Source organism: Nannobrachium achirus (assembly GCF_963921795.1).
Source record: "Nannobrachium achirus genome assembly, chromosome: 6".
NCBI lineage: Eukaryota > Metazoa > Chordata > Actinopteri > Myctophiformes > Myctophidae > Nannobrachium > Nannobrachium achirus.
This window is the reverse complement of record NC_137815.1, coordinates 18,777,639-18,794,445: the sequence shown is the minus strand read 5'-3', so window position 1 is coordinate 18,794,445 and position 16,807 is coordinate 18,777,639. Positions and strand designations below refer to the sequence as shown.

Below are 16,807 nucleotides of genomic sequence, written 5' to 3'. Positions count from 1 at the left end.
CAAGGGTGTAACAAAAGTCTGAGTAGACGATAAAATGACCAAAAGTGTATTTTTGGGTTTTTTAAATTATCTCAACAAAATGCAAGCACACGATTCCTGGACGATTTGAAATTATGACTCGAGTGTCTGCGGCCAAAACCGTGGGAGGAGCCTGGCAAACTTTTGGGGTTACCAAAGAATACAGTTGTACAAGTACAAGTGTGTCTATGGAATGACTAAAATGATGACTAGAATAAAGACTAAAATAAAGACAAGAATAAAGACTAAAATAAAGACTAGAATAAAGACTAAAATAAAGACAAGAATACAGACTAAAATAAAGACTAGAATAAAGACTAAAATAAAGACTAAAATAACCTGGATGACATTCCCGTACTGGATGACGGTTCCCAGCAGCTTCCTGTTCTCAGAGTCATTCTGTTTCTTCTCCAGGTCAGCTGCATGCTGGGAAATGAAGTCCAGGGAAAGAAGAAAGGAGAGGGATCAACATAACAGACATTTGTACCTCTATATGTAATAATGTAATATAGTCCATGGGCCATACGAGACGACGCTCTCCGAAAGGTGGCAAAGGTTACCATGCATTTTTGAAAAGCTCTATATCTGTAGATTATATTTTGGTATGATAACCCTTTCTGAGACACAGCTAAATTGGTGTTATCAGCCGCTAGAGTTGGTGTCCCATTAACTTTACTATACAGAAAAAAATGTAAAAATTAATGCAAAAATTTAATTAATCTGCTTTAAGTAGCCTATGAGGGGTTTTTCATGATTCTGAATCCATTGCAAGCATGTGTTTTGCACGAAAAACTTTCCTTGGGCTAAAAACACCCCCACAACAACTATGGTTTAGTGAGGAAAAGTGATGAGTCATCACGTTTCACAGGGGGCCATTTTTAGCCCAAGGAATGTTTTTTGTGCAAAACAAATGCTTGCAGTGGATTCAGAATCATGAAACACCCCTAGTTTGACCCCTCATATGCTACTTAACCGTAACCTTTGTTACGTAACCTTTGCCACCTTTCGGAGAGCGACATCTCGTATGGCCCATGGACTAATAATATGTAATAATAATAACTAGAAATACTGTTCCTACGAAACAGTGTGGGCTTGCATGTAAAACCATGTATGGGCACAAAGATCTAACTATAAAATATGGCGGTGGTTCTCAAAGTGTGGTCCGGGGACCCCGAGGGGTCCTTATGGGGCTTCCAGGGGGTCCCCAGGTAAAGTATTTAATACAGCATTCCTTTTAACCACTTTATCCATGTATATGTATAGGCTATCCAAAAATAGCAGATCTACAAGCTCACAGCGCCACATCACTTTAGTGAGTGCAAGCTTGTACATCTGCTATTTTTGAAATATCAAAATCAATTAATTTGATTTATTTCTTTTTTCTTTATCTTCTGGCAACCATTATTCTATTAAAAAATCACACCAGTGCTAAGTGAGCGGTGCAAACACGACACACATGGATATCTTCTTTGGGCCTTCCTGTCCGTGATGTCAATTACAGATCTCCATGTATGGAGATCCGTCCTCCGTCCTCCGTCCGCGCTGCGACGCGTTGTGAGTTTGGAGGTCGTCTATATTCGGTACTTGATACCACACTAAACTAAGCATAAAAAAGCAATACTGGAGATGTGGCGTAACGGCATGGATTTCTACACAGAGAGGGCAATTCTTTCAACATAAGATGCTGCATTCAAGTTCAGGAGAGTTTGGACAAGGCAATTCTCCTGAATGCTGCCTTCAGGTATGGCATGGAAAGGAGGGCATTAGCATTTATTTCACCATAGTAAAACTTTTTACAGACGATAAAGGGGCAGGGGCTCAAGCCCCCTTTGATGTCTATCTGTGTACGTGCCTGGCTACAGTCGTAAACACAAGCAGATATGACACCAAACGCAGTATTTGCACGCTCTGCGGGCCAAAGTAATGCATGAATGAATGGATGAATGAATGAATGTGTTTCACTGGACTTAAACAGTCTGTTTAAATATTTAACTGTTAGACAAGGCGTAGCAGCAACACTGACAAAGTCATCAGTCAGACATTCATGGTTCACCGGTGAGGCCTTTTAACCTAAAACTACGCTAAGATCTTTATAACATTCCTTCTGTGCTCTCCTTGGAAATGCAGCACATGGCATGTGATGAGTGTGAGCTCAGCTTGAGGAGATAGAAGACACTTTAAAAGGTGTTGCATTGTGGGTAGAGAGGGTAACATGTCTATTAAAAGACTCTGTATCAAAACACTTTGATTGCTCTGGGTTGTGACTCCTTTAGTCTGGTCTTCTTTGTCTTGTCCTTGTTTTTCTCTTGTCTCTAGGAGGGGGCAACCTATGAACCTAAAAGTGATCTTCGTTGTCGTCATAAATTTCAACTTTTAAATAAATTAATTCCCTAATTCATCAAGAGTGTCACACAGAAGTAGTGAACCTAGAGCTGCCTTCGCTATGTTTAAAATAATAATCATAATAGAAATAATATTTACAACTTGCACCTTGTGCACTTGTGGCCATGTTCAATTCAATTCAATTTAATTTTATTAGAGTGTCAAATCCATAGACTGTATAAAAGATATGGACAAAGCGAAGCCATTGGTTTCTATGCAGCGCAAATGACACATTTTGGGTCCTTGGCATGGGTGTCGCCATCATAGATTGTAAAGGCACCAGAGGATGCTATTGGCTGCCAACGGTCACGTGCAACCGCAGAGCTAAATGGGAGAATGTGGTCGGAGCCTCCCGAAATACAGCACACGAAGAAGAACACAGCCGGCTGGTATCAGTTTAGTTGGCCACGCCCCCCGCAACTTTATCATCAATTTTAACATAAATGGGACCGTATTTTCACAAAACGCATATCATGGTGATTGAAAGGCAATTTTTAACTAGCGATAGGAACTATAAAGTATTTATGAAAATGTTAATTAAGGTTAGAAAACTAAAGGGGAAAATGAATGGGGTCCAATGGAGAACAATTCTTTTTGCGATCGGCCGGGGGGGAAAACAGGGCAACTAGCGGCCAACCATAGGAAGTTTTAGTTCCGTATTGGAATCATTTTAAATAGGCGGAACTATGCCCCTGGTCAAATCATAACAGGTTATCTCAGGACACTTTACATAGGCTATGGAGGAGAGGCAGGGGAGGGAGGAGGGGCCCTGTCTTTGTACTGTTGGTACAACGTTTTGAGGAGAACTTGATTGATTTATTATAAATAATGAAGATAACAATAAATCCATAAAGGTACTCACATGCAGCTTGTTGAGCAGGACGGTGTCAGTAGTGCTGTTTCCTCCGGGTTTGGCTGCTTTCCAGAACTGTTTCTGGGCCGAGTAGCGGTTCATAGGACACAGTCTGAAGAGGCAGTCTGAAATATAATAATTATAATAATTAATATGTTTCATAGGACACAGTCTGAAGAGACAGTCTGAAATATAATTATAAATATAATAATTATAATAATTAATATGTTTCATAGGACACAGTCTGAAGAGACAGTCTGAAATATAATTATAAATATAATAATTATAATAATTAATATGTTTCATAGGACACAGTCTGAAGAGACAGTCTGAAATATAATAATTATAATAATATGTTTCATAGGACACAGTCTGAACAGTCTGAAACATAATAATTATAATAATGAATATGTTTCATAGGACACAGTCTGAAGAGACAGTCTGAAATATAATTATAAATATAATAATTATAATAATTCATATGTTTCATAGGACACAGTCTGAAGAGACAGTCTGTAAACACATTATAATACTTATAATAATTCATATGTTTCATAGGACACAGTCTGAAGAGAGTCTGTAAAACAAACAAACACAACAGCACAGTAATCATAGTAATTAATAATCAGTCTTTATTGTGTTCAACAGAAAGACACCGACCGCATCGTTGTTGAAACATCTCCACATTCCAACTTTTTGTATTCTTTCCGTAAATTATCTCTAGCTACTTGGTCACTACAGCATCACATGAAAGCATCACAAGTAGCAGATCTACAAGCTCGAAACGCCACACGAAGAGACACGTTTCAAGCTTGTAGATCTGCCATTAAAATTGAATCTATTAAATGTGCCTTTATCCAAGATGATTTACAATTGTTGTGCCTTAAATTCACCCATTCACACACACATTCATATGGGAGCGTGTCGCTGTTACTACATACATGTCATCTTTTCGACACCCGACTCTAACCCTCACCCTAACCTTAACCTCCGTGGAGTGAGTCGCTAACTCTCTGGTCGAAATGATGGGCGTTCGCAAAAGCGAGATTTCCCCCATTCATACAGCGATGGCGGAGGACACCATGCAAGGCACCAACCTGCTCATCAGGAGCAGTTAGGGGTTCAGAGTCTTGCTCAAGGACTCTTCCACACTAACTCTGGGGGAGCCCGGGATCGAACGGGATCGAATCCCTCTCCTTGTCCTTTGAGAATGAGGGGGGGAGGGTGTTGTCCAATTAATTCTCTATGGAAGTCACATGGTTTCATGCCTCTTTCAAGACTCATGGCTTGAATCAAGATGTTTTGTCATGACGTGTTTAGCCCAAGGAATGTTTTTCATGCCGAACAAATGCTTGCAATGGATTCAGAATCATTAAAAACCACTAGTTTGACCCCTCACATGCTACTTAAAGCATATTTTATGGGGGGTATTTTTCCCCCTTATAGTACAGTATAGTGTAGTAAGTGAATGGGCCCCAAACTTTTACCCCTATAAAAGAAATTGCTCAATGCTGACAGGCGGTAAGTAGGTGGATTCATGACTGTATGTATATATAGACAATAGTTTAGGCCAATAAAAAAATATATACCAAATTTCATACCCCACCTCAGGGGCAGCCGGACTACTGTGATGCTGTTGAGTGCCAATCCCTAACATTTTTAAAAGATCTTACAGGCGGCAGCCGCTCGAAAAATAAGCCTAGCCTATCCTTACCCTTCTATTGTAAACATATCTTCTTTTTTTCTGTTTTGTCAGGGTGAAATTAGAACCAATGGTCATAGAGGATCAATCAGGGTGTAAATAGAACCAATGGTCATAGAGGATCAATCAGGGTGTAAATAGAACCAATGGTCAGAGTACGGTACCGTTCAGGGTTACATAAGACAGTGGTTCTCAACCTGTGGGTCGGGTCCCCAGATGATTAACTTAACGTGCAACATTGTTTTCTCACTCAACAGTAAACCAACCAACATAAAGTTTAAGTGTATAGAGCAGGGCTACTCAACTTAAGATGGCTCAGGGGCCACTCAGCAAAATGCCAAAAGTCAAAGGGCCGCAAGCTAAAAATGACGGTCCCATTTTGGACGTTTACAATGATTTTGTCTAATAATTTGTCTAATAATTAAGGAAACACACAGAAAACAGACACATTTTGGGTCTAACAACCCAACTGCTGCTATTGTAGAATTGTTTGATTACTAATCATATAGTAGGCCTATATCATTATTAGTACATATGTCTTCAACTGGGGGTTAGGGACCCCAATCCTCAGGTTATTACAGGGGGGGGCTGCCAAATATTTGTGTGATACAGTTTTATATAATAGCCTACAGTAGGCTATAATACCTAGCCTACAGTGAGGGTCCCTGCTTTATCTCTCTCTCAGCTAATGGGTCCTTGAGCTGAAAAACAACTCCCTGGTTTATTATATTATAATAATATCCAAGATTATGCCATTTTAGCCAAAAATGTTTTAAAACATAGACCTACAAGCTCACAGCGCGTCGCATCCACGACGCGTTGTGAGCGGTTGTGAGCTTGTAGGTCTCCTATTTAAGGTGCGACACCTTGTACTGCGAAGTATACATTAGGCTTCTTTCCAGAACAGAACAGCAGCAGAGAAAGAGAGAGTTGCACCATTGCATCAACACTCAACAGGAAAGTAAAACAGTGAAAAATACTTTTTTTTAAACGCAAGCACAACACTACAACACCCAGCAACATTGTTGTTTTGTGTGTGCAGATATAGCGCAGAAGCTTTCTTTAACAAAATGATCTCAATGAATCAATACTGTCGGAGATTTGCCAAGAAACGGCCGTTGATTATAATATCACTCAGCTGTGCTACTCTGTGACAACAATCAGCGCAGTGGACAATCATGGATGTTATTATAACGCTAATTACTGTACTGCTTCTGCATAGCTAGTTTGTCTGTGTGCACTTCTGCACCGTCTGCCTGCCTGCAGAATGAATGTCCGAGTGCTGTGGCGACGCGCGTTAAAGATTGGCTTTTGGGGAGGGGGCTGAGATGGTGCATTCAATGTGCCTCGGAAACATAGGATAGAATGAAATACTACATGAAAAAAACGATACAGCTGTGGAGTTTACCGATCCAGACACTCAGCGAACGATACATCATGATTTCAGCTGTCAATTTGTACCGATACACACTGAGAAATGCTGCGTTCACTCGATAGAAAAAATATATTTTTATTAGATCATGACTGGCCGCACAGACATGCGGAAAGGGCCGCATGCGGCCCGCGGGCCGCGGGTTGAGTAGCGCTGGTATAGAGGGTATCTGCACATTTTTAAAGTGACAAAATTAAACATTGGCCAAATTGTCAAATATTAGAGGCAATTTCTTTCGTATTGTGAAAATAGCAGATTACCGTCTTATACAAAATGTAATGCCTCAACTCTTAGTGCTCGTCAGGGTGTGGGGATCCCCAGTTAAAATATGATTATTTTGGGGGGTCGCAGCCTGAAAAGGTTTAGCACCACTGACTTAAGGCACCATGTGATCAGTCCAGGGTGAAAAGGGAAGCTTGTAGCTGAGGTTCATTTCCCTAAACAGAACGGGAAGTAGAGACACACACACACACACACACACACACACACACACACACACACACACACACACACACACACACACACACACACACACACACACACACACACACACACACACACACACACACACACACACACACACACACACACACACACACACACACACACACAGAGAGAGAAACCGTTGGCTGTGATTTGCATGTTTGTGTTCTGATGAACTGTGAGCCACCCTGACAGACAGTAGTGCTTCTTAACACCATTTCCACCAGACATGAATTCATTTCTGAGTCTCCCTGAGAGAGAGAGAATGAGAGAGAGGTTGTACTCTGATTGATTTAAGTAAAAGTATCAACACCACCTTATAAAAGTACTCATTTAAAGGGAACTGTTCAAAGTAAACGTGTTGAAAATGTTACTCGACCATTATTGGTATGAAAATATGCTTACAGAACCAAAGTAAAGGTATCCAAAAATAAAATGTTTTGTCACACATAAAAAAAGAAAAAAGTGGTTTGTGCAGGTTTTTGTATCTAAACATTAGGGCTGGGGATCGATTAAAATATTTAATCTGATTATTCGCATGATTCTCCATAGTTAATCATGATTAATCACAAATTAATAGCATATTTTGTATCTGTTCTAAATCGACCTTAAACAGATATTAATACTCATATCAAGATATCAAGATGGGAGTAAACAAATACTTGCTTTATGCAAATGCATAAAGCAACCTGGACTGGTGTTACTGTTATGGCACCAGGGGCATAGTTCCGCCGATTTAAAATGACTCCAATACGGAACTAAAACTCCCTATGATTGGCCGCTAGTTGCGTTGTTTCCCCCCCGGCCGATCGCAACAAGAATTGTTCTCCATTGGACCCGATTCATTTTCCCCTTTTGTTTTCTAACCTTAATTAACATTTTCATAAATACTTTATGGTTCCTATCGCTAGTTAAAAATTGTCTTTCAATCACGATTATATGCGTTTTGTGAAAATAAGGTCCCATTTATGTTAAAATTGATGATACAGTTGCGGGGGGCGTGGCCAACTAAACTAATATCAGCCGGCTGTGTTCTTCTTCGTCAACGCTGTATTTCGGGAGGCTCCGACCACATTCTCCCATGTCTCTGCGGTTGCGCGTGACCGTTGGCAGCCAATAGCATCCTCTGGTGCCTTTACAATCTATGATGGCGACACCCATGCCAAGGACCCATATTGTGTCATTTGCGCTGCATAGAAACCAATGGCTTCGCTTTGTCCATATCTTTTATACAGTCTATGTATGGCACCCTATAGTTCAGAGTGCAGTGATATATATTAAAAAAAACATGTTTTAGCGTAAATGGTGGCTTATGTGTTAATAACCCTAGACCTAAACAATGTAGGACTAATGAGATGTTGGACTTATGGGCGGACCTCGGCTCGCTACTGTACGTGTCTCGCTAAAACAGTGCATTTTTTTTCCTTCTTTATTTTTTCACTGAAGCAGAGAATGCGTGTGCGTGTCCATGACCGATCAGGGGATGGGGGTCAAATTATACATTTTAAACTTGAATCTTTAGTCCATCATATTTGTTTAGATGGGTTTGCAGGCTGCAGTCTTTCTCCCCCGCCCCCCCCCCCCCCCCCCCCCCCCACCCCCCCCCCCCCCCCCCATCTCTCTCTCTCTCTCTCTCTCTCTCTCTCTCTCTCTCCCCCCCAGCAGTACAAGGACTGGTGGTGTCCCGCCTTAGGGTTGAACATGGGAACTACCAGACAGTGGACAATCTGGAGGGTTTCAGACTGAGGGAGGGGCTCTGGGTACGCTGGGGTGGGGGGGGGCAGTTTGTTCTCTCTTTTTAATGAAGGTAATTTGATGTCTGTATACGTGTTTGGTTACTGCGGTTATTAATCGGGCAATGAGTTAATAAAGGTATTATCTCTCTCTCTCTCACTCTCTCTCTCTCTCTCTCTCTCTCATCCTCTGCCCTCCCACTCTCCTCCTCTCTCTCTCTTTCTCTCTGCTGCCCTTATTTGGTCATGTTACTGTGGCTGCTTAGAAGGGGGGGGAGAGAGAGAGAGAATGAGAATGAGAGAGAGAGTGAGTGAGTGAGAGAGGTTGTGTGATTTAAGTAAAAGTATCAACATCACATTATAAGTACTTCTTCTTTCGTGTATCATCGTCCTTGATGATTGGTTGACAACATTTTATTTCAAAATATCTCTCTCTCTCTCCCTCCCTCCCCCCACTCTATTTCAGTCATCCCTCTATCCTCCCCTCCCCCACACATTGTTTATGTTATTCTGGCCCAGAGAAGAGGATAAAATATAAAGAGGAAATAGAACTGGACAGAGAGAGAGAGAGAGAGAGAGAGAGACACAGAGAACTCTTATCTGTTCTCCCGTTCAACGTTGCAAATGAGTGTGTGTGTGTGTGTGTGTGTGTGTGTGTGTGTGTGTGTGTGTGTGTGTGTGTGTGTGTGTGTGTGTGTGTGTGTGTGTGTGTGGTGAGTGTTGATAGAACATAAACTAGCTGGGGTGAAAGAGGAGTCATGCATGGAGGAATGTACACACACATACATACACACACACACACGGTTCATGGAATTGAACAAGTTGAGTTTTAAGGAGGAAGGAGGAACCAGCGATCGCTATGTTTCAACTCCATATTCTTCTTATAAATGAACAGAAAGTGTGTGTGTGTGTGTGTGCGTGCGTGCGTGCGTGCGTGCGTGCGTGCGTGCGTGCGTGCGTGCGTGTGTGCGTGCGTGCGCGCGTGTGTGTACAAATATTGAACCAATGATTTTTTTTTTAAAGTGCTTCTGGTAGCGTGTTGCGGGTTCGAGTCCCGATCCAGACAGCCTGCTGTCACTCCCATCTCTCTCCCCCATGTCTTCATCTCCATCAATAAAGGCAGAAAAGACAGAGAACATCTTTAAAAAGCTGGTCTGAATAAACCTCCTTTTGACCCTCAAACCAGCTGTAACTGAGATGTCCTTGTCAGACCAAAAACTAAACAAAAAACGTAATGTTCTTACTAGTTTATATTTCATGTCTGTCACAGGGCAGCCTGTGACCTAGATACAAACAATGAGTGAGGACCATGCACACACACCTACTGTAACTACAATCCAATGCATTTCAATGTTTGCCTGTTTATTGAATGATTGGGTGGCGGTAATAAGGGGTGTGGTCTCTTTGCACTGCTGGGGGGTTTAGTATGGGCGTTTCGGGCAGTATTTTGATGAATCGTGCACTTTATGATAGAAGCATGAAATTTGGTACACAGTTAGAAGTTCTTAGAACATGCCATATGGGACATTTTTGGCTATAGGGACATCACAGATTTGTCTTGGGAAACTTGTGGGAGCCAATCAAAGTTGGGCTCTCATAGACTTTACCATAGAGTAAAATAATACAAAAAATAAATATGCTAGCATGTGAGGGGTCAACCCAGGGGTTTTTCATGATTCTGAACCCATTGCAAGCATTTGTTTTGCACAAAAAACATTCATTGGGCTAAAAACGGCCCCCATAAAACTATTAGTGATGAGTCGTCACTCACAATTTTGTGGGGGCCGTGTTTCGGAAAAGGAACCTTAACCCAAGTATGTATAGGTTACTTTTATGCAATGGGTTATTTTATGTATATGAAAGTATTGTTACAGGTTGGTTAGTTGGGGGCAACATCCCTGAGGGAGGGCTACAGGCTTGTTTTTGTTAGTTTGCCTAAGTATTTATTTAGTTTCCAATGACTCTATTTGTTGTATTTTTACCAGTATTATGTTGGCTTCCTGATATCCCTGTGAACCTGCACTGAAGTGAGTTATGGAGAAATAAAAAAACCCTCAAAGACCATCTTGACAGTTTTTTTTTTAGGGCAACCTTACAATGTTCCTTTTGGTCTTAGGCTTCCCACAGACAGTCAGGCACTACGTTGAGTGAGAGTTGTGTGGGGGAGGTGGGGGGCAGAGACAGCACAATGCATTCCGGATGGAAGTCTAGTGGTTTGAAGTCTAGTGAGAGTCCTGTGGTTGCACAGAGCACCATCCAACAAGCACACAACACGCACTAGACTTCAAACCACTAGACTTCCATCCGGAATGCATTGTGCTGTCTCTGCCCCCCGCCTCCCCCACACAACTCTCACTCAACTTAGTGCGTTCCAGTGTGAGTGCAGCCTTACACCACACACACACGTCACACACACACACACACACACACACACGCGCACACACACACACACACACACACACACACACACACACACACACACACACACACACACACACGCACACACACTGACAGGTGCACAGCCTGCGTTGAAGGCCAGTCCTTTGTGTCAAACGCACAGCTGTAGGTGACGAGTCATCACTACAGATCCTGGACTGGACTTGACTGGAGTGGACTGGAGTTGAGTGGACTGGCAATGTGTTGTTTAGTGCAAGGGTCTTCAACAGGGGGTCCGGAACCCCTAGGGGGTCCTCAGAGTTACTACAGGGGGTCCTCCAAATCTTAGTGTGATAGAAAGGAAAAAAAAGAAAATCTCCTTTAGCCAGATTCTTAAACAGATTCTGAGAACTTTGGCCAAAAATAGCAGATCTACAAGCTCACAACGCCTCGCGCTGCAAGGCGTTGAGAGCTTATAGATTGGCTATTTTTGGAAAAGAGGTTTGGTGTAGAGGGGAGAGTAGTAGTGACGGTTCAAGTGGTTCAATATCTGAAAACACAAATTGACATGAATCCAAAATACCCTGATGATTGTGCTGTCAAACGATGAAACTATGTGGAACATTTGAGAAGGTTGTAGGGGTCCCTGCTTCATCTCTCTCTCAGCTAAAGGGTCCCTGCTTCATCTCTCTCTCTCAACTAAGGGGTGCCTGCTTCATCTCTCTCTCAGCTAAGGGGTGCCTGCTTCATCTCTCTCTCAGCTAAGGGGTCCCTGCTTCATCTCTCTCTCAGCTAAGGGGTGCCTGCCTGCTTCATCTCTCTCTCAGCTAAGGGGTCCCTGGCCTGAAAACGTTGAAGACCCCTGGTTTAGTGTTTATTAACGGATCTCCATTATTCTTCACAGCAGTGAACTCTACTCTGTCTGTTCAAACACTCACACTTCACAATCCAATTGGAATTCTAGCGATACAGTGTTAGTTATTTTTTCCCCCTTTTTCTGCTTTGGTAACTGATGTTATCCTCTGCATATCTGTCTGTCATTCAATGTTATATGAGATACATAAAGTAATGTGTTCTATTCAATGTTATATGAGATACATAAAGCACTGTGTTCTATGCAATGTTATATGAGATACATAAAGTACTGTGTTCTATTCAATGTTATATGAGATACATAAAGCACTGTGTTCTATTCAATGTTATATATGAGATACATAAAGCACTGTGTTCTATTCAATGTTATATGAGATACATAAAGCACTGTGTTCAATTCAATGTTATATGAGATACATAAAGTGGTTCCTGTGTAAATAAGCCAAAAAGCTTATTAGGATCTCCTTTTAGTTGACCTTGTACCAGTGATTTGTACTGTCATGAAACTGTACCTTTTCCTATGCAACCTTCTAATGATTGAAGTTGGAGACATACCACTTGTTTGGATAACATTTTTGGAGTAATATAACGTTACAATAATCAGCCTCATGGTGGATGCCGAGGATTCTAACCCGGGTCTCCCACGTGAAAGATATTGGACTTTCACGTGGGAGACCCGGGTTCCAATCCTGGGCATTACATCTGCATTAAAGGACAACTTTAGAGATGAGTGTTAAAATCTTTTCATTTACTGCTTTCTATCGTTTTAGCGATTTTAGTATTTTGATTTCAGTGGGTGGGGGCATGCGTACAAGTGGCTAAATATGTCTTTTTAGACACAATAAGCCGGCAGTTTCTTTGTTACTATTTACATCAGCCCCCATAACTCACATCTGCCCATGAAAGATTGCGGTGCATCTTGGGAATGGGCTTATTGTGTCTAAAAATACATATTTAAGTACGCAAATCAAAATTGTTAGAATCACTAAAACGATAGAAAGCAGTAAATGAAAACATTTTAACACTCATCTTTTCTTTTCTCTAATTACAATATAAAATATGAACCCTTGTTGTAAAAAAACAAAGTTGTCCTTTAAACATGCAACCACACTCTGTCATTAAAGCACAGTGATCATGTGACACAGAGCATCTGATGTCTACTTCAAACAGCACTCAGAGATGAAGGACTAGCAGTCACGCACGCACGTGCAACGCACGCGCACACACACACACACACACACACACACACACACACACACACACACACACACACACACACACACACACACACACACACACACACACACACACACACACACACACACACACACACACACACACACACACACACACACACACACACACACACACACAGAGAGAGAAAGGCCTGCTCTCCCTGCCCTATTCTCCTGGGAGGTCTGAGCCGATCCCTGTTTTCACTGTTTCTGTTTTATTTTCCTAAAATGTCATTGAATAGAGAGAGAGAGAGAGAGAGAGAGAGAGAGAGAGAGAGAGAGAGAGAGGTAGAGTATATAAAAAGAAGGAATATTTATATAAAGGAATAAACAATGTTGCATCATGACCCAGAAATGTGCCCCGCCCGCTGTTTGAGAAACTCTGAATGGAGTCTGTGTCAGCTTGTTTTCCTGTGAGACCTGTCGCCCCTCTCTCCCCACAGGCAGGGTTGCTATACACACATCCCTTTTGCAAGATATTGAAAAAGATATTGATAGGTCTGTAACTCTGAGTGTACAAATGGAACCAAATGGACCTTACAGGTCTGTAACTCATGGATGGTGTGGGTGTGTGTGGGTGTGTGGGTGTGTGTTTTGATGTTATGCTTTTGAAACTGATATTATCCTAGATAAAGTACTATGTTTCTATCCGTCTGTCTTTCAATGTTATATGAGATACTTAAAGTGTGGTTCCTGTGGAAATAAGCCTCGGCTTTCTAGGATCTCCTTTTAGTTGACCTTGTACCAGTGATTTGTACTGTCATGAAACTGTACTTTTTTCTATTGCAAACTTCTAATAAATTCTTCAATCAATCAATCAATGTGTGTGTGTGTGTGTGTGTGTGTGTGTGTGTGTGTGTGTGTGTGTGTGTGTGTGTGTGTGTGTGTGTGCGTGCGTGCGTGCGTGCGTGCGTGCGTGCGTGCGTGCGCAGGGGGGGGTGGGGGTTCTACAGGGTGCTTACATTTGGAGGAAATGGTGAGCATACCTCAGTAGTGACAACGTACACCCCCCCCCCATGCCCCATGTGACAGAGGTGAGGGAGAGGGTCTTCTCTAAAAGGCAGGGATTTCATTATTACAGAAATCCTCAGTTTCATATGGTCTATAACTTTTCTGGATTCTAATGAATCCACATTAAGTGCTTATCCCGATAAGAAGTCTTTGTGAGCGTGCGTGCGTGTCTGTGTGTATGTAATCCGGGTATCTCGAGAACCGTTCGTCCCACCAGCTTCAGATTCGGCACGCGCGTTCCCTGCCGCGGTGTCTGTGAATCTGCTCTTCAAGGAAGGCGGTCGATTTGAATGCAAAAATGTAGTATGCCAAAGCAAATTCCTATGTGTATTAATTACACAATGGTTAATAAAGAAATCTGAATCTGAATCTGAGTGCAGTGCCAGGCCTCGACCAGAACCGATACGTGGTTTTGCGGAACCGGCACGAATGGTTCGGAATCTTTGTATGCGGAGCTGATGTCTGACATTAGGGTTTTCCAGAACCGGCACTGTGTCTGCAGAGATCTCCATATATGGGCATAAAATGGACGCAGACAGACAGATACAGATCATACAAGGCACCAACCTGCTCATCAGGAGCAGTTAGGGGTTCAGAGTCTTGCTCAAGGACTCTTCCACACTAACTCTGGGGGAGCCCGGGATCGAACTGGGAACCCTTTGGGCACCCTCTTTGTTCTAAGACGGCCACTCTACCCCTGAGCCACTGCTGCCCCCCCAGAATGACAGAACCTCTGAAGCTCACCCAGAATGCTTACAGAGAGAAAGGAGAAAAAAGTTACCCAAAGCAAACAAAAATAAACAGATTGTAGAATCACTCATCCTGTTTATGGAGGTCCAGCCGACACCAGGGACTGTGTTGTTGTTTTGGTTTCATACTGTACTGTTTTATAAGCCCTACTGCAGGGGTCTTCAACAGGGGGTCTGGGCCCCCTAGGGGGTCCTCAGAGTTACTACAGGGGGTCCTCCAAATATTCCAATCCTTTTTATATCAACCACTTGAACCCTAGTGTCCATATTCTGATAACTGTAGCCAAAAATAGCAGATCTACAAGCTACTACAAGGCGTTGTGAGCTTGTAGATCGGCTATTTTCGGCAAAGAGTTTTGGTGTAGAGGGGGAAAAGAGCAGACTAAGTACAGAGTGAAAGATCAAGTTTATTAAGTATTGACGGTACAAGTGGTTAAATATCTGAAAACACACATTGACATGAATCCAAAAATACACTGATGATTGTGCTGTCAAACAATGAAACTATGGAATCTATGAACAGGTTGTGGGGGTCCCTGCTTCATCTCTCTCTCAACTAAGGGGTCCTTGGCCTGAAAACGTTGAAGACCCCTGCCCTGTATGTGCGTGTGAGTCCGTGTCCGTGTGCGCATGTGTGTGTGTGAGTGTGCGTGTGTCCGTGTGCGCGTGTGTGCATGTGAGTGTGCGTGTGTCCGTGTGTGTGTGTGTGTGTGTGTGTGTGTGTGTGTGTGTGTGTGTGTGTGTGTGTGTGTGTGTGTGTGCGTGTGCGCCAATAACAGCACTGACCGACTGACTGACCACTGCAGGGTTGCCAGGTCGATAAAAACAAGCCCCCAAAGAAGCCACTATATAACAGGCCATGAGAACTGTAAACCTACACATCATAACATGTAGTTTACAGTTTACGGTTTAGGCATTTAGCAGACGCTTTTAATCCAAAGCGACTTACAATAAGCAGTTACAAAAACATCACAAGATAATATGTCAGTACATCAACAGCAATATAACAAGTGCAAATGGATATCTATCTAGAGAAAAACACAATATAATCAAAGTTCTAAAAAAAAAAAAGAAAAAAAAATGTATACACATCAGCTATTGGAAAATAGACGATCTACAAGCTTGCATAGATCTGAAATAGACGATCTACAAGCTTGCATAGATCTGCCATTTCCAAAATATTTTCAGATGGGGGTCCTTGGACAAATACATATTACTTTGGGGGTCCTTGATTTGAAAAAAGGAGAACCACTGGTTAAAACAAAATCAGGAAGCCAAGCCCCAAATAAGCAACAACGCTTTTGGAAAGAAGCCCAAAAATACACACTCTGCAACTATTCATATTTACAAGCAACTTGACAGAAAAAGCAGCTTTAAGTCCCTTAAGCAGACATGGCAACACTGATCATCATGACGCACACTGGACCCTTTCCAAGGCAGCTGTGACCCGGGACATCATTGTCACGATAATGGATTTAAAGCAGAGTTTAAATCTAATGCAATTCACATCCAAAACCCTGAAGGGTTGTTTCACTATTAAAACCTGAGGCTGGATCTAGAAATGACTTCTGAATCAGAAGTCCTCACACTTTCTGCATTCTATGATCCTCTAGTTTACTGAGACGCTACGCTGTCTCTCTGCATTCTATGATCCTATAGTTTACTGAGACGCTACGCTGTCTCTCTGCGTTCTATGATCTTATAGTTTACTGAGACGCTACGCTGTCTCTCTGCGTTCTATGATCCTATAGTTTACTGAGACGCTACGCTGTCTCGTACGCTGTCTCTCTGCATTCTATGATCCTATAGTTTACTGAGACGCTACGCTGTCTCTCTGCGTTCTATGATCCTATAGTTTACTGAGACGCTACGCTGTCTCTCTGCGTTCTATGATCCTATAGTTTACTGAGACGCTACGCTGTCTCTCTGCGTTCTATGATCCTATAGTTTACTGAGACGC

General features: G+C 42.3%; 1 protein-coding gene across 2 annotated transcripts in view; it reads right to left on the bottom strand.

Moving 5' to 3' along the window:
• LOC308287451 (inositol 1,4,5-trisphosphate-gated calcium channel ITPR1-like) overlaps positions 1 to 16,807 on the bottom strand; it is a 190,134-nt gene that overhangs the window by 148,500 nt on the left and 24,827 nt on the right. For both annotated transcript variants that reach the window (XM_080728624.1, XM_080728623.1), the window contains exons 4-5: positions 3,263 to 3,378; positions 358 to 444 (exon numbers count right to left, since the gene is read on the bottom strand). In XM_080728624.1, the coding sequence (XP_080584750.1) occupies positions 358 to 444; positions 3,263 to 3,378 (203 nt within the window). The remainder of the gene's footprint in view (positions 1 to 357; positions 445 to 3,262; positions 3,379 to 16,807) is intronic.